Source organism: Symphalangus syndactylus, chromosome 8, assembly GCF_028878055.3.
Source record: "Symphalangus syndactylus isolate Jambi chromosome 8, NHGRI_mSymSyn1-v2.1_pri, whole genome shotgun sequence".
In the NCBI taxonomy this organism is placed as follows: Eukaryota; Metazoa; Chordata; class Mammalia; order Primates; family Hylobatidae; genus Symphalangus; species Symphalangus syndactylus.
This window is the reverse complement of record NC_072430.2, coordinates 116184686-116203574: the sequence shown is the minus strand read 5'-3', so window position 1 is coordinate 116203574 and position 18889 is coordinate 116184686. Positions and strand designations below refer to the sequence as shown.

At 33.7% G+C, this 18889-nt stretch overlaps 1 protein-coding gene across 4 annotated transcripts in view; it reads left to right on the top strand.

The window, feature by feature from the left end:
• The window catches only part of ERBB4 (erb-b2 receptor tyrosine kinase 4), a 1169745-nt gene that overhangs the window by 882912 nt on the left and 267944 nt on the right, over nucleotides 1-18889 (top strand). For 3 of the 4 annotated variants that reach the window (XM_055290486.2, XM_055290484.2, XM_063645677.1), the window contains one exon: nucleotides 2444-2518. In XM_055290486.2, coding sequence (XP_055146461.1) covers nucleotides 2444-2518 — 75 coding nt within the window. Of the gene's footprint in view, nucleotides 1-2277; nucleotides 2323-2443; nucleotides 2519-18889 lie in introns of all 4 variants that reach the window. The other variant, XM_055290487.2, reaches the window with a different exon arrangement.

Below are 18889 nucleotides of genomic sequence, written 5' to 3'. Positions count from 1 at the left end.
GCAAGGAGAGTTACTGAAAATACTAATCTAGCAACTTCACTACTTCTTTAAAGCCCTACAGTGATTTTCTATTGATTGTTACTAAGCAAATATTTCTCAAAATCTGGTTCCCACCTAATGTTCTAACTTCTTTTTTCTCCTCTTCCTATTGCCTCATATTTTGCTCCCCAGCTACTAAGAATTATTTGTAGTTGTTTTGCATATACAATACATTTCTTCAGGTCTGTGCTTTTGCTCCTGCAGAAACCACCACCACCCCAACTCCAGCTCGCAGCACTCTAAATTTCAGCTTTTTACCTCCCCCAGGAGGGTTATCATGCCCTTCTAGGGTGGTTCTAGGTGTCCACCCTCCACACTACCCTGAACCACTTTTTCATGTTTCTTATTACATTTATCTCATTATTCAATACACATCTGTTTATGCATCTGTCTCCTTCATTAAATTCGTAGCTCATTGAGAATAGAAAAATGTCTAATTCATCTTTTTTTCTCCCTCTAGCTCTTAGAAATACCAGGAACACTTAGTAGACATGTAACGCAGGGCTTTTTTTAATGAATGAGTATCTTTCATATTCACACTTTTCCCTCAAGTTAAATTTTAGTTTTGAATTTTTTTTAATCTTTCAAGGGTTATTATAAAGATGGATTGCAAACTAGCCATACCTTTTTAGATTCTCACTTGGAACTAATAAGCAGACTTTTAATTTAACAAAATGATAATATGGTATAAAATCATTTTCAAGAAGATGGAGCAGGAAGTTAGAAAAAAACAAGTTATTTGGAATATAGTGAAAAGAAAATTATATAAGACAAATTGGAGGCTTTTTAGTAATTTTCCATTTTTAGAAATGATTTTGACTATAGATTATATATAATACCAATTTAATGCTATGTATTCTAGTTTTTTTCCTTTTTAGTTGCTTTTTAAAAGACTTTTCATATAGGTGTATTCTCTCGATTTCTATAGGTTAAAATTTGTCTGCGCTACTCCGAACGAAAACAAAAATCAACTTTTCAGCTAGCAGGAATGTTATAACAAATGTGTATGAGACAGTGAGATAAGTGACTTAATTGGCATTCTAGGGATATTGTATTAGTTCACCAATGTTTAGACTTATTTAAATATATAATGGGTAGACTGGCCTCATACATTGGCACCTTTTTACATCATTATATGATGATCCTATCTTCAGCTTCTTTTACAAATTTGAAAATTAAAAGTTTGGAAATATATGTAATCTTTATTACCAGTGAAATAAGGCACTTCTATAAATCATAACTATAAAAAGGATCTTGATAATGTTCTGGAGATATATGTCTTTGATGGGAGAAAAGGAAAAGAAAAAGAGTTCAAATATATTGGAAGATGAAAGAAATAATACTTCTATATTGGTTCAAAATGAAATTCTAGGGACTGCACATTAGAATTCTGTGTACTTATGTAATTCCATGTAAATGTTAGTCTCAGTGTATTCTTTACTTACCTGGGTCTTAAAGGTAATTCATTTCCTTACATAGTATTTATTTATCTATTATTGTTTGAGTTCATTATTATGGTAGTTTGGGTTCGTTATTATGGTAGTTAAAACATTCATTATTATGTTTTTGTTTGCCTGTTATGGCATTGCTATTTTAAAAGAGAGTGTCAAGATAAACTGCAGTATGGTGAAACCAGTTAATTTTCTTTTAAAATAAATTCATGTTTAAGATAAGTATCTTTTAAAGACAGGCACAACCAAGAATCAGAATAATGTGATTATGTAAAGTATCCATGAGAGTAGCATTAAAGCATGTTGACTCATTTTCTGCCAAAATCAATCTTTAATGAGCATTGAGCATCAGGTTATTATATTATATTGAATTGCTCATGGTTTTCTTATTTTTTTTTTAATTTAAACTTAAGGCCTTTAAGAAGAAACCATACACAAGAAAACAATTATAGTCATTGAAATATCAACTTATTTGTTGAGACATGTAATCATGTATGATGCATATCAGTTGAAAGTATTAGAAGTGAGCTGTACGTTTGGAAGTTATTCACAGAACCAATGTAAAATTTCCTTTAACTTTGGGCATTTCTTTGCATTCCACTTCGTTGATAATGGCAATTCATTTCTGTGTATTCATCAAGCAAAAATCTTCCTGGCTTGAAATTCATTGTGTTCCAAAATAGTCTAATAATTATAAGAATTCGAGACAATCAATATTTATTTTACTGATTTTTTAAATGACTAATTTTTTTCCCCTTGTATTTTTTTAAATTTGCATTTTCTGCAGGTGCATAGGCTCAAGTATTGAAGACTGCATCGGCCTGATGGATAGGTACTTGGTGTGCTTGCTTCCCATGTTCTTCCTCCAAGGCTCCATGTGTGAGCACTGGTGCATGTGTGTGCATGTCACTGTGGATGGAGAATGATGTTTTCTGTTTTGTAATTGCCTGCAGGTGTAACGGTCCCACTAGTCATGACTGCATTTACTACCCATGGACGGGCCATTCCACTTTACCACAACATGCTAGGTAACATCTACCATGTTTCCATTTTGTCGCTCAAATCCTTTCCTAGTTGTCATGAACAAAAAGTACTAACCAGTTGGATTAAATTTATAATATCTTATAACTCATAATATATCAAATTAGGAAGTTTTGAAAGAGGCATAAAAAACTTTCCTTCTCGAGCCAACTTTCTTACTTCTTTTTCCTTCATTCATTGTGATACAAGAGTCTCAGTTAGTAACACCATCGATTTTTTTTTTTTTTTTTTTTTGAGACTGAGTCTCACTCTGTTGCCCAGTCTGGAGTGCAATGGCATGATCTTGGCTCACTGCAACCTCCACTTCCCGGGTTCAAGTGATTCTCCTGCCTCAGCCCCCCTGAGTAGCTGGGATTACAGGTGCCCACCACCATGCCTGGCTAATTTTTGTATTTTTAGTAGAGATGGGTTTTCACCATGTTGGCCAGGCTGGTCTCAAACTCCTGACTTCAGACAGTCTGCCTGCCTTGGCCTCCGAAAGTACTGGGATTACAAGCGTGAGCCACCGTGCCCAGCCTCGATTTTTAATTTGTGTTGTCTAAACAGGATTTTGAGTTATTAACATATACCTTTAATAGAATATTTTTGCTCTTAATTCAATAGATGATTACAAAAATATTTATAAGGAAGGAATTTGCAAAAGCTGATCTATCTATTTATTATTTAATTTAATTCAATTTCTGATTTTATATTATTTTTAACTGGTTGGCATATTCTCTAGGTATAAGAATTAACATAAAGGCAATATAGAAAATATTTTGTGCAGGTAAAAGTATAACTTGGAATTTAAAAACAAAACATAAGACTCATTCCCACACAAAAACCTATATACTAATGTTTGTAGTGGCTTTTTCATAATCACCCGAAACTGGAAACTACTCAAATGTTCTTCAGTTGTGGCATATCTATATATTGTAACACTACTGAGCAATAGAATAAAAAGGAACGAGTTGCTGATACACCCAACAACATGGATGGATCTCAAATATATTACACTAAGTGAAAGAAACCAGACTTAAAAAGTACATACTGTGTGATTCCATTCACATGGCATTCTGGAAAAGGTGAAATTATCAGGACAGAAGTGTTGCCAAGAGCTGGAGACCGGGGGATAAGGTTGACTGGAAAAGGGAAGGAGATAATTTGAGGAGATAATGGAACTATTCTTCTATCTTGATCATGGTGATGGTTGTACAAAAGCATGTGCTTATCAAAAATTGTAGAGCTGTACATTTTACTGTATATAAATTATACCTCAATAAAACTGACTTTTAAAATATCTCATAAAACATTTCCTATATAACATTACCATCTTATGTAGAGATATTGTTAGCTTTATTTATGAAACAAATTAATTACATCCTTTTAGGAGAGAGAAAGTAGTACTAAAGTTAACAAAATGGGAATTTTGGATGAAGTATTGCCTTTTAACGTAAACCCTTGTATTGAAGTGTACATAGTGTAAAAGTACAAAAAACATAATTGTAAAGCTCAGTGAATTTCCAAAAATGAAACATTTGTGTAGCCATTAACCAGATCAAGAAACAAGATGGCAACAGAGCCCTAGAAGCTACCTTGTACCTCATTCCAAGGGTAGCCACTGTCCTGAATTGTAATACCATAGGTCAGATTGCCTGGTTTTTCACTTTATATAAATTTAGTCATACAGTTTGTATTCTATGCATCTGGCTTCTTTTGTGAACTATTGTATTTATGAGATTCAAATCTGTGTCACTGAATTTAGTCATAATTTCTTCATTCGTATGTTATTGCCTTTACATGTTTTTAAAATAAATATGTCATCTTAATATATCATTTTTAATGAATAGAAAAATTAAATTCTAAAAAGAAAGCGAAGCACATGCTAGAGTAAATTGATTTCTACAACAGTGGCACTGTGACACTTGGGCACAATCAAGACTAGTTAGTATAGTTATTTAGAGCAAGGTAAAATTATGAAAAAATTAGAGACAGGGAGAGAGTGCTGAAGGCCTAAAGTATAGTTTTATAAGCCAACGTTCATCTTAAATTGTTCCTATATTTAAGAAAGAAATTTTCCTTCTTGAGACCTTGGCAGAGCAACTGCATTATCAGCTTGAACAGTTTTCACATTTGCTTTGATGATTTTCTTATAATTATGTAGTTATTCCAGTGGACTAGTTAGGGGTAATATAGTACAGTGGTTAAGTGTTCTGTCTTTAGAGTCAGATTTTCTGAGTTCAGAGCCAGGCTCTACCATTTTTAGATGTGTGACTGTGGGTAAGTTCCTTAAATTATCTGAGCCTCGCTTTCTTCATGCATAAAATGAGAATACTAATATAGTTCATAAATTGTAAGATTGAATGTGTCCTTAGAACAGTGCCTGGCTTAGAAGTCACTCAATAAGTGTTATTACTTATTATCTTTCTATATATAAAAAATTCTCAAACGTTGAGGGTGAGAGAACGTGCTTCCCAGGGGGAGGAGAGAGGTCTCTAAAGTCACACCAGGAGCTTTGATGTGTGCCTAAAGCCCTTTTGATGGGCTCCTTGAAGGAAGAGAGAGCATTTCTCTCTCTTCACCTTGAGAATCTCAATTACAATGTTGACCACTGATACTAATTATGGTAGGTCATTGGCTGATATGTAGAGGCAGAGAAAAGGTTAAAAGCACGTCGATAGATCACTTATAGTCCTTAATGCTTGTAATTGAGGTTAACTCAAAATCATAGTGTATCTTGTTATAGATTTAATATTTTCAAACTTTAAACAAAAGCATGATTGGAATTCTCAATCCTCTTGTCTACTTCGGTTTCCAGGACATATTCACTCTGAGATTCCAGTAATCTCAGACTAAAACACCTAGTGCAGATTAGCCTTATCATAAATAGGTGACATGGCCAGTCACTGTTTATAGATGATACAGAAAGTACAGCCCATCATTTTTAAGAAGAATCACCTGTAGCCTACAATATAGGTAAAAAGCAGGGGTTCTTGAATGTCTGGTTTCAAATATTGGCTCTATCATGGTTTTTATCTGTAAAATGGGAATTATAATGGTCATTTTGAAACTGAGAATGTTTATAAGCCTTAAGATTGGTGTGAAGATTAAATAATGCACAATAGCCAGCATACAGCGTATGTTTATTGGTGGTACTTACTGCTCCAGTAGAAATGTTGGCATAATAATCACTTTGAAAGCCTCATAAAGTTACTAATTTACATATCAAAAAGGCGTTAATCCAGTAGGTTAGTGACTACAGGATTGATATATCAAAATTACTCAGGTTTTAAGCATTTCAATGTTGTACCAAACTTCTAAGTACAATAATTTAAAATAATTCATAACAATAGTTAATTGTTCCTTTTAGGAAACTCTAGATATCTTTAATTAACGCCTATTTAGAACTTAAATATAATGCAGTGTGACTCCATTCTTCACTTGCATTGACTTGTCAGAATCAATTGACTTGTGAGGGAATGTTTATAAGAAAGTTTGAAATTTACGCGAAGGCCTTAGCCTGGATGCTTTGCAAAAGTGTGTATGATCATGGAACATTTTGATGCAGATTGGGTAAGATGTGAAAGTAACAAGTGTCTGCTTTTTCAGGTCTTCAGTATTGCAACAAATGCTTGCCTCTCTGAGATGAGGTGGGTGTGTATTTCATTGAAAGCAGCAGTAATTTAGTAATATTTTTAAATGTCATCGTAGTTTTTCAAAGCATCTGTCAATTGATTGAAGTGAATCTTACATAATAGGAGGACAAAAACTACAAATGAAAATAATTGTTTTGGGCAGGGCACGGTGGCTCATACCTGTAATCCCAGCACTTTGGGAGGCCGAGGCGGGCGGATCACAAGGTCAGGAGAACGAGACAAGCCTGGCTAACACGGTGAAACCCCACCTCTACTAAAAATACAAAAAATTAGCCGGGTGTGGTGGAACATGCCTGTAGTCCCAGCTACTCAGGAGGCTGAGGCAGGAGAATCTCTTGAACCTGGGAGGCAGAGGTTACAGTGAGCCGAGGTCATGTCACTACACTCCAGCCTGGGAGATAGAGTGAGACAGTGTCCCCCTCAGACCCCCCCAAAAAAGAAAATAATTGTTTTGAGTTTCTTAAACCATCTTTTAACTGGCGGATTATCCAAATGCCTAGTTTATTTTTAGTCACAGAAAATTACATTGAGCATGTCAATGTGGCCATTTCAAAATACTTAGTGTTCATATTCCCTCCACCCCATTATACTGTATTCTGTTTCCTAAACTAGCCTGGCGGATGTTGGGGGGGCGGGTGCGGGGGGAGAAGATTTAAATGAAGGCAGGTGAAATGTTTCCAGTCTTGATCAACTTCCATTTTCTAAGCAACGTTATTCTTTCCCAAGCCTACAATTTATGAGTTGGTTTCCACACTCTGTTTATATTATAGGCTGCTGCTGGAATTTCTTTCAGGAAGATTGGATAAGATAGAATAGAATTTCTTTTTTACCTTTAGTCTCCTAGAATATGCTGCTTATAATGAAAATAATACTTGATATTTTAGAACCTCTCCCTACTTCCCTTATCTGAATTAAGTGCCTTAAAAATAGTGTTTGCCTTTGGTGGTTTTCCTTTTCCATCAAGAATCCTATAAAAAATATGTTTAGCAAGATTTTTTTCATTCTTTTCTGTATATTATTTATTTTAGCTTGCATACATGCTATTTTCATATAGATTCTGATGGAATAGAATATTTGATTCTAATCCATTTTAGATTCTTTGTCAAATATATATCCAAAGGTTGGTTGGTTGGTTGGTTTGTTTATTTCTTTTAATCTCAGTCTCCTATTCTATTAGGGCTGAAATTTGTTAATCTCAATAAGTCAAGTTTCTATTGGCAAAACATTTCTTTATGTTAGTTAGCAGTCCACGTGTTAACTGACTAAAACTCTTTTCAAATTTGTGAAATCATTAAAACAGCTAGATATCAAGCATTTTTATCTAGCTACTTGCTCCAATTCAGTTATTCTAGGTGCTTCACAATATAAAATAAAGTCATTTGACTCAGGTTAACTGTCTAAATCTCCTTTGGGCAGCTATTTGAAACATTTTATATTCTTGTCACATTTTAATGCCTGTGTCATACTTTTACTTTATTGTATAGTGGTTATTAAGTAAGAGGTCACATAACAGTTTAATCCTTTAGCAGTGTGACCCATGTGTGATATATGAGAGAGATGATATGATATTCTTGGCGCCACATTCACAATTGGCACATTTTTTTCCTTGTTTGTTTTGCCTCCAAGGAACTTAAGTTCATAACTCATGTCGAAATCAAACGGTCAAAATCATCCACAGATGGTTACCTTAGATGAGTGGCAGTTGTATTATGATCCTTAAGTCCAATAAATAAAAGCACACAGACCTTTATTATAAGTCTATCCTCAGTCCACTAAGTTCTATATATTAAATTTACTTTTGAATTAAAGAGAGTTTGGGCCGGGCGCGGTGGCTCACGCTTGTAATCCCAGCACTTTGGGAGGCCAAAGCGGGCGGATCACGAGGTCAGGAGATCGAGACCACGGTGAAACCCCGTCTCTACTAAAAAATACAAAAAATTAGCCGGGCGTGGTGGCGGGCGCCTGTAGTCCCAGCTACTCGGAGAGGCTGAGGCAGGAGAATGGCGCGAACCCGGGAGGCGGAGCTTGCAGTGAGCCGAGATTGCGCCACTGCACTCCAGCCTGGGCGACAGAGCAAGACTCCGTCTCAAAAAAAAAAAAAAAAAAAAAAAAAAAACAAAAGAGAGAGTTTGAAGAGGTGAAGGAGAGTGTGTGAATCTCTTCTTTTCCACATGATTTTTGTCCCAACTTCCCAGTACCCATAAAATACCAAGGTTATCACAGAATTATAAGGGAAGAGCAAAACGTCTCAGCTCAGTTGTTAATTAGTATTCATACAGTTAAAGTGGTTACTTTAACAGAAGTATTTAGTATCACAAAGTTGCAAAAGTGGCTTTTACATTGATAGCAAAATGCTCAGACATTGCTACCAAAGCTTCTAGAGACCCTAAAATGTTAATATTATACTCAAACTCACTGAGTGGCTTACAGTAAAATAAAACAGAACTTAAAGTATAATAAACAAACAAAACAAAACACAGTTCCACAGGTAAAATTACAGGCATGGCATAGCTGGGTTTTTTCCTTATCTTCTCACCAGGCTGAAATCAAGGTGCTGTCTGACCTGTGTTCTCATCTAGAGCTTGGAGTCCACTACCAAGTTCATTCAGGTTGTTGGCAGAACCAAGTTCCTTGAAGTTGTAGAACTGAGGTTCCCAAGTTATTGCTGATTCTTAGCCAAGACCACATTCAGCTCCTTGCAGCCATGTGTAATCCTTGTCATGAACCAGCCCTTCCCACCCCACCCCCACCATCTTCAAAACCCAGCAACAGTGCTTCAGATCCGTCTTATTCTTTGAATCTCCTAGATTTTGTCTCTGTGACCAATAGACCCAGATTTGAAGGCTCATGGAATTAAGTCAGGCCCTTGCTGATCGTCTTTCTATCTTCCGGTCAAGAAATTTGGGACCTTAATTACATCTGCAAAATCCTTTCACATCAGCACCTGGGTTAGAATTTAAATAAGTGGGAAAAGTATGTGTATATTTCAGTGGCTGTAATCCTGGGAGCAATTTTTGCTATCTGTCTAGCACACCTGCCTACCTTGGGGACTAGAGCATATAATATTTCCAACGGTGCCGTTCTTATTTTTTCTTGTCCTGAGGGAAACTTAATTATTATTCTGTGTGTCATGCAACTTTGCCACATAAATGCACCTTTATGTATGAGAGATCAATTGGTCAAACTATCTTCAAATAATTTATTATCATATTCTCGCCCTCAAAGGCCCTAGAGCAAGCAATAAGGTATTATCTTGGAACTAAAACCACGGTTCTCTTTGTACATTTATATACTGTAAGGTAAGGTCTCAGTGTCCATGTTGGTTCCAGGTGCTCATGCTGCATTATTGTGCAGTACCTCACAGACAGAATCCTGATTAAAGTACCCCCTGGTTAATATAAAATTTTGGCCTTTTCATTAAGTCATCAGACCTGTAAGGCTCTCTCAAGATTGATCTAGACCTGCCCTGTCCAATATGGTAACCACTAGCCACATATGGCCATTAAGCACTTTCAATGCAGTTAAAGCAAATTAAGATTCTATGTAATTGTAAAAACTACACTGGATTGTGAAGACTAGTATGAAAAAGGGAATATAAAGTATCTTATTAATAATGTGTTATGTCAATGACATGTTGAAATGTTAGTAATATGAGTATGTTGGGTAAATAAATACAATTAATTTCATCTTCTTAAATATGTCTGCTAGAATACTTCCAATCACTTATTTAGCTTGTATTATAGATCTATTGGACAGCACTGCTCCAGCCCAGTCATCATGAAACTTTGATTTAATATTCAATTTTGGTAATAGTTTTACACAAAATAAGAATAGTAGAAGGAATGATTTGGCGTATTCACAGAAGGGTGTTTATTTCATCAGCTTCAATAGGTTACAGATGGGATGAGTTAGACAGATTTGAGGAAAAACATCTGTTTGCCTGAACCCATTGCATATACCTGTATATTTATATGTGCACACAGATCTTGTAAACTTCTATAGGAGAAGATTAAATTATGATAATTTGAGTCTGCATTTAGAATTCCCATTATGGCCTACTTTTAAAATTGAAAATTACTCAAAGGGTTGGAATTGTATTTCATAGGTCTTAAATTTGTTTTACAGCCCATATTTTAATTAAAACATTGTTTCAGTTTTTATAAATGAACAATACTTAACCAAAAAGATTTCTTAAGTAGAGATCAAAGTTTCTGTTTTTATGCCTGCCGTATATTTAGAAAAGAGTTGAACTTATTTCACCATATAATTTAGGCATATATTGTATTAGATCCTAAGTAAGTACCTTTTTTTCATATTTTCTGTCTAACTAGGGGAATGTAATTAACTGAGACCCCCTTCTGTGATGTGGTTACATAAAATGATGTGTAGATATTAACTTAAATTGCTCTCTTCATGCCTTTTTCTTATTACCTCAGCACATTCCCTAATCATTTTTTCATAAACATACAATTATTCTTCTATACTATGTATATAGGCAGGAGCTAATTAGCAGAGAGTGCTTTGATTCATCAACAAAATTCCATTACAGTGATTTCCTTCTCTGCCATCATCTACTGTTAAACCCAAAGAGGTGTAATTTCGTTGTAATTTTGCAGTAACTCAGCACGAAAGAATGAATGATAAGGAAAGGGAACCTCACCTCTAATAAATTCTGAATGCTTGTAGCCATGTAATTTTTATAGCATTCTGTTCTTCTGCTCAGAGTAAAGTGTTCCATATGCTTGAGTCATTTATGGAATAATTGTAGTTACTTTTAGAAGAGTAAAAATAAAATAACAACAAAAACCTTTTACCATAAAAAGTTTACTTGTCGAGGGAAAAACACCACGTTTTTCTGAACAAAGCAAGATAAATTTACAAAGCAATTCCTTTGTTCAATCTCTGACCCCCAAATCCTAGAGTTCAAATCCCAGAGAGAATAGCTATATTGTTCTACACACCAGGAAAGAAAGGACCAAAGGGAAAACCAAAACATCAGTTTTTTATTTCTTTCTCAGAGTACTGATGCCTTTTCCAAAATCTTATATTTAGCTAGGAGCTTGTTTTTGCCACCTTTAGAAAATCCTAATATGTATCTGTATCAGGTATGCTACGCTATGACATTTAATATTTATGACAAGCATATAAAAACAGTAGTCACTATTGTCATTCATAAATGATGAAACAGACTTAGAGTAATTCAGCAATTTACAAAAAAATCACTCAATGTCTTTCTCTTAGTTTTAATTTTTAGCTATTAAGCCTACCTCTGTATAGGATTTTATAATGCAGTTCTCACACAGAGTATTTTATCCTGGACCAATAAATTCCATTATCTAAGCATGTACTCCTATAATTGTAGATAATATAACTTTTAAAATATATCAGATAAACTAATTTAAGACATATATGAACAAACATAGGCACAGTTTTAAAAAATATTTTCTAAAGTGAGAGTTATTTTAAAATTCTGCAGAGATTTGAAAAACAAAATTACGGTTTCCTATGAGAACAACTTTCACCTGTTCCTAGTTGCATTAATGCTACCATCCCCAGCTTCCCTCATCAAAAGTACAAGTAAGAATTCAAATTTCATGGACACTAAAATAAAATAAAAGACAATATAGTGCTGGACTTTGGCAGGCACTTCCTTGTTGTCACTAGGTCATACTGTAGGATTTATGGGATTGGGCAAAATTGATTGGAAGTAGTAACGATTTTAGGTGATAGGTTATGAATCTTAGATTGTGTATCATCTGGCTCTGGTTGTTCGGTAAAAAGTGATTTCTCCCAAGAAAAATTCTTCCCACTGTTGATACAGTCAAACATACCATATTTTATTTGTTTTTAACAGGAGAAAACAGAACAAAACACAAACCCTCCTCCATATGTTATTTCACAATATCCAGCCAGTAAATATTCATTGTATTTACTACATGTCAAATGTTGGTTAAGATACTGAGGAAAGAATAGAGAGAAAAGTTAATGTAATTCCTAATATCATCAAATCCATTGTGTAGGGAAAGAGAAAATATTATTTAATATATATATTTATATATAACATATATAAATATAATAAATATATATTTAATATTATTTACACGCATTATTATTCATTATGAGGGAAATTATAAATGAGTATGTGATATGCAGATGGTAAGAAAAGAAAAATACAACAAATGACACCTGGGTTTTTGTCCTGAGTAACTGGGTAAGAATGATGTCATAAACTGAGATGGAGAAGACTCAAAAGAAAATGGAACAAATTTTATGAGGAAAATAAAAAATTCTGTTAAGGTTATAACAAATTGGAGATGTTTATTTGATATTTGAGTGAAGATTTTGCATAGGCAAATAAATATAATACTGTGGAGCTCAAGGAAGGAGTCTGGGTCATCAATCATCTTTAAATTCATTACATTAAATGAGATTCCATATGTAGAAAGTGTAGATGGAAAACTGCACAAGCCTTAGAATACTCCATAATTTGTATGAGCAGAACAGATAAGAAAGGTACAGTATGGCAAAGGAAATTGAGACAGAATGGATGGAGGTAGGAGGAAATCAGGTAAGGTGAAGCCAAGTGAAGAAGCCACCTGGAAGCCAAGTGAAGAAAATGTTCTAGAAGGGAGTGAGTCCATATGCTGATTGGGAAGCAAGAATTGACCTTCTAACTTAATCACTTGTTGGTAGTGTAAATATTTAGTATTATCAATGTGAATGGCTGGCTGAAATTATTGGAGTAAGTCATCAGGGAATTGGGGAGCCAGAAATTTGAGTGAATGGAGGGAAGTGTTAAGATTCAAAAAATATTTAGAACTTAAAATGTAATACCATACTTAGTGATTAACTGGATATGAAGGAATTGGGATAAGAAACTGTTAATCATTTTTTTTCTAGGCTTCTGGCTTGCAAAGTTGGATGGATGGGGGTAACATTAACTGAGATTTGTCACAGTAGAAGGGTGCTAAATTAGTCATCCTGTGTTTAATTTCGGATGTGTTGAATTTGCAGTGACTTTGACATATTCAAGTGATGCTAAATGGGAAATTTAATATACAGATATGGAAGTTTCTCCAAGTGTTGATATATTTTGAGAAATGTAGATGACAGAGAAGAGAGAGAGACTGGGAAATAGTTGGAATGGGAATAATATCAAGAGAAAGATATTTTGAGAATGGGTGAAATTTTGAGTCTGTTTTGGAAGAGTGTGAGAGGTTGGAGATACAGGAGAGAGATTATTAATTATAACAATTTCCTGAAAAAAAAGAAGAATTAAGAGGCAAAGAAAATATGAAAGTATTAGTCTTAGAGAAGAAAAGACTCCCTCCTTCATTATTTTATTGGGAGAAAATAATTACAGGAAAAAGATACAGATAAATGTATAACTTTGGTAAGAAAAGGTTGAGTTTATGTAAAATTCTAAATTCTTTCTGAGGTTGTAGATGAAATCATCTTGCCAAAAGGGAGGACGTGTACATGTATGAGGAGAGAGATGGTCTGGAATATTAAATCCAAATATAAACTGGGCTAATTTTTGCGTTTAAAATATTCTGACATTAATCCACAAATCATCAATAATTTGCAATGTGTTGCTTTACGTGTCTCTAACTTCAAGGTCACCCTATTTTACTTTTGCATGGAAAATAACAGGTTGTGGTTTGCTCTCAGTGACTCTAGACTCATTAAATTAGAAGACTGTTAAATACATAATCAGAATCTAACAGCATCCTGTATGTGTTCTGAGACATTAACAAATTTCAATACCCGTAGCGTTAATTGCAAAATGCTGATATGTAACAATTACTCCAAATCACATCATTACTACAAACATCAGCAGTTGTGCAATTGTGCAGGTACAGATTACTAGTAAATCAGTACATCGTGAAATATTTTTCCTATTTCAGTTTTTACGTGCTTTCAAATAAGAAATTATGATGGAATTCCCTTACAAATAAAATTTCTTTGGCTTCTGATTGTACTTATGTAACTAAATTTATCTTCAAGCAATGGTTCTGGCCTTATCGATTTGTCCCATATGCCTTTCTTTTAAATCCAAAGCAAGTAAATGTAGAATTCATCATCCTGATGGTTAAAGCTCAGCAGCTCATCATATTTTAGGTATTTTTCTTTTTTCCCTCTTTCTGTTTTTTAAGGTTAATTCTTTTCTAAAATATATTTTTAAATAAAATTTAAAATTACAAAAGTAATACATGCTTAGAGTATTAAATAGAAATGTATATGTTATGTCTATGTGTTAGTCCTTCCACACATTTCTCTACATACTAATACATATATACAATAATAAGGGTTTTGTTTACAGATAAGGGAGCATACTCTACACATTATTCAGTAACTTACTTTACTCACTTAATAGTACTTTATGGACAGCCTTCCAGATCAACAGACATTGTCCCTTTTTATGATTGCCTAGTATTCCCTAGTATCAATTTACCACCAACTCCGTATTGAAAGATAGGCTATTCCTAGTTTTTTGCCTTTTACAAATTATAAAATAAATAACATATATACGTGTGTGTATCTGGCATTAAAAAAGTATGTTTAGCTAGGGATTAATTAAAATACATGAAAATATTCAAGTTTCTTATTCATATATGTGAATTGCTGTTCAAAAAGTGAAATAGAAAACACATTAAATATTACAGAAGTTACAACGTGAGTTAAAAAACATTTGAATTATAGTGTCATTATAAAATACATAAATTTATAACAGATCATTATCTTTCATACCTATCTAAAATTAGACCGGTTCCATCAAAGGGCTGCAAGTTTTTCACCAAAAGTTGCCAAAGACTGCATAACTTAGAAATTTCTTCTAATGAGTTTATAGTTTCATTTATGATGCCATTAATCATGTTATACAGAGATCTTGATGGATAAAGAAGTTTAATTAACTTTTTCAAAGTCTGTTGATTTATTAATTGGTTTCAAGTAATCCTAGATGGTCAGTTATAGATATATGTATCTGTAATATTTCAACATCATTTATTTTTATGGAGGAATAAGAATATATATATATATATATAAGCAATTCACAGGATGGCTTTGATCCTATATAGTTTTGAAATTATAAATAATATTTATAGAATAACTTAGTCATAGCAATGCCTAATCCTTTTATAAAACACTAATAATAGATTGTGAGGGCTTCTCTTTCTCTGTCTGTCTTTCTCTCTATCTGTCTCTCTCTCTCTCTTTTTCTCTTTAAGTTACTGCAGATGTCATTACTTGATAATAAAGCATAACTGGCATGAATTTTATGAGAAAGTACCCATTGCATATCATCTTAAATTTACACTTTTGTTCTTTAGATTCATTTGTTTGTTTGTTTTTGTCTGTTTGCAAATAGCTAAATACTAACATACTTACTTAGTGATCCCAATAAGTACTCAAGAAGAGATGTTAGTGTTTTCCAGCAACTAACTCAGTGCCAGAGGGTGAATTTAGGACCCAGTAACTGCTCTTACTCTCCTCCCCCTTGGCTCTAAGAAAAACTTAGATTTCGCATAAACTCAGTTGGCATGATTGTAAGTAAAGATAAGTCATTTGCTTAGATAATTTTCTAAGTGGAAAAATTAAGATATGCAATCTGAAAGCTTTAAAGACTGAAAAGAAGAAAGTCTATAGTTATACTTCATTTAGCAAATTTAAAAGGGAAGCATTATGTTTATTCCAAATTACTTCTGGATTATTATGACCATTTACAAAACAAAGAGATTTTAAAAGATCTTCTGCTGGATGTCCATAAACAATACATAGCATTACATATGGCTGATTGTTAATAGTATACACAATTTTAATAATAAAAAATAGACAACAGATTGGAAAATTAATATTCTAGCTTGGAAGAGAATGTTTCATGTAGATGTGGGTTTTTTCCTTAGTAGTAATGATTTCTTTTGCATGTAAATGAAATGGTTTCAGGCAAAGTACAAAGTTTGTCTTGGTATTATATTATTTCAATGTTGTTTGAAATGCTTAGGTTCAATTTTTTTTTTCTCTTACATTATCTGGAGGCTGTGAATCTGTATTCAGAGCATCTGCCGAATCATAACATCATCTAGGCAATAGCTTTTGAAAAAAATGGGTTTCACCATAATTAGAAATGGGTTCTAATTAGGGGTTGGGTGTTTATATAAGTTTAGAAAGGAGTTATATTACTAAACATTGTTATTAAATGCTTTAAAATGTGTTTTTGTGAATTCAGTCACAATAAACCTCCTCTTAGAATATAAAAACTAATCAATTCTAAGTTAAAAACATTATTTAAAGTGGGGTGCAATGACCAAAAGCCTCTGTGAAAGGAGGGTTTGTTTGTCTTTTCACCAAGTTCCCAGTGGCAGAAACAGTCTCACCCTCTCATTTTTTCCTTGGGTTACTTCCAATCTACTATGGATCCAGAAATTAGAAAACTTGGATGTTCTTGTTTTGCCAAATTAAATGCTAATGAAGAGCTGTGTTTCTTCATGTTCTCTTTATTGATCTTTCAGTACATATTTGCTTGAGGTGTATAAGTTCAGGAAACATTTACTACTTTTGAATTTTATCACTACTTGAAAATGGATGACACATAATATCCTGTCTATTACAGCATATATAATTCCACAATTCTGAGACAGCATCCTTGAGGATGCTACAAGCTTCTACTTAGTGTTACTTATAAATGTGTGAGGCACTTGCTCCCACCCCTGTCCCCCTCCAATGTAAGGGTTCAGAAAAGTCTGATACACATAAAGCCTAGTCAATGACCAGAAGAGTGGGATGATGAAGCAGATGTAATAGAAGCAAGAGAGATAGTAAGTGTTAACAAGAAAGGAAAGGCCCATTGACTTCATTTATGTTTTTAAAAATCCAAATATCTTGAGATGATGCATTTGACAGTTAAAATGCAAGAAAAAAGGAAAAGTGAAAAATTTGGACATAGTCACTTTTCATACTAACTTTTCAGTTAGTATCTTCCTTGCCTACAAGTAAAAAAAGTAATGGCTTCACCCAATAGTTTTATGTGTTATTCTATTTCATAACAATAGTCTAGAAATAGCGTAGCTGTTGCCATGGGTTCCATGGATCAGTAACAACAGGACCAGAACCTATATCATTTTATTATCTTTCTGTTTTGATAGTACACTGAGTGCCACAGCTCTAAGCGTTAGATCCAAGGACAGAAGTAGAGGGATAGGCTTCATCAACTCTACCTGTTATTTTCCAGAATTCCCTATGGTCAACCTTTGCATTTTGTTGCATGTTTACACCAAGATGCAGAGAGACTGAGGAAGTTGTTACTTAACGTTTTAAAAATCACTAGTGTGTTACGGATCAGGGCAGGAGAAACGACTGTTGCTTTAGTCAGCCTGGGACTTGGACACAGTGTGGTGAGGGTGAGGGATAAACTAAACTAAAACCAGCAAAGAAAAATAACAACTTGTCTCAGGATTAGTTTCACTGCTTTTAGGAGAAAATATTATTTTACCAATTACTATGAAATCTGGAATAAGCAAATGTTAAACACGTACCAGCTTCATTTCAGAGAAGCCTTACATAAATAACTCTTCTCATTTTCTTTCCATTAAAGATATTTTAGAATTATGCTTTTGTTAAGTTTAAAAGCATATAGGGAGCTCTGAGATTGTTGTAGGATATATGTGCTATCAAGGGTTGATTTAAGATAAAAAGTTTGTAAATATTTATGTAAGTAAACTTTCATCCAGTTATTTATTCATGTAACATTTATTTAGTGCTTCTTTTCATGAGACAATAAACTAGACTCTAAAACATATGAAAGTGTTTGTGACAAAATTCCAGCACTTAAAGGACTTACGTTTGAGCTTATAAAAATAGAAATTCTTTTATTTTACCTTTAATCTCTGAATATGCTTGCTTATCATTACATAGATAAAGAGATGGGTGGTACGTCCTATCTAGGGCATAAGTAGGAAAGTGAAGAGATCCAATGATTGAGTCCTGAGGCTTTCCTATATTTAGAGGTCAGGGTAATACGGAGCAAACAGCAAAAAATGAGTGAAAAGGACTGACCAGACAGAGAAGAAACTAGGGAAAGGATGGCTTTCAAGGGAGGACAGTGTTTCAAGAAAAGGGAACTGATCATTTATATGAAAATCTACCACCAGATTGATTAAGATTAGCTCTAAGAAATTACTGTTTGACTTGGCAGCAAGGAAACCACTGATGACCTTGATAAGAACCAATTTAATGAAGAGACAGAGACTAAAAATGTGATGAGAGTTAATTCAAGAATCAAGAGAAGGGAAATAAAATGATCAGTTTTAGACAAACTATGTAAGAGATAAATGCAAAGAAAATATTTTGCTTTTTCCAAAATTGTTCCAAATACTAAAGAGTCACATCAAGTGGAAGAATTGCATTTTTAATAACTCGTTATTACTAAAAATATCCCACTTAACTATTTCATTCACTTTATAATAATTATTGATAAACTTCTTAGACAATGTTATTAGAGTGATAAAACAAAACAAAATTAGAAATGATGCTCCTAACCTCGTGGGGCTTATAATTTACTTTCAAATAGAAAAGAATCCAAGAGAGCATAATTATAAATATCTAAATCGTTTGGTCTAGTAGTGTCTAAGACACATAAGTACTAAAAACAAATGTTCTTGAAAGCATGATAGCAAAATGGAATGAATTGAGGTCAGTCACAGAGATGGCAATAAAATTGAAGCC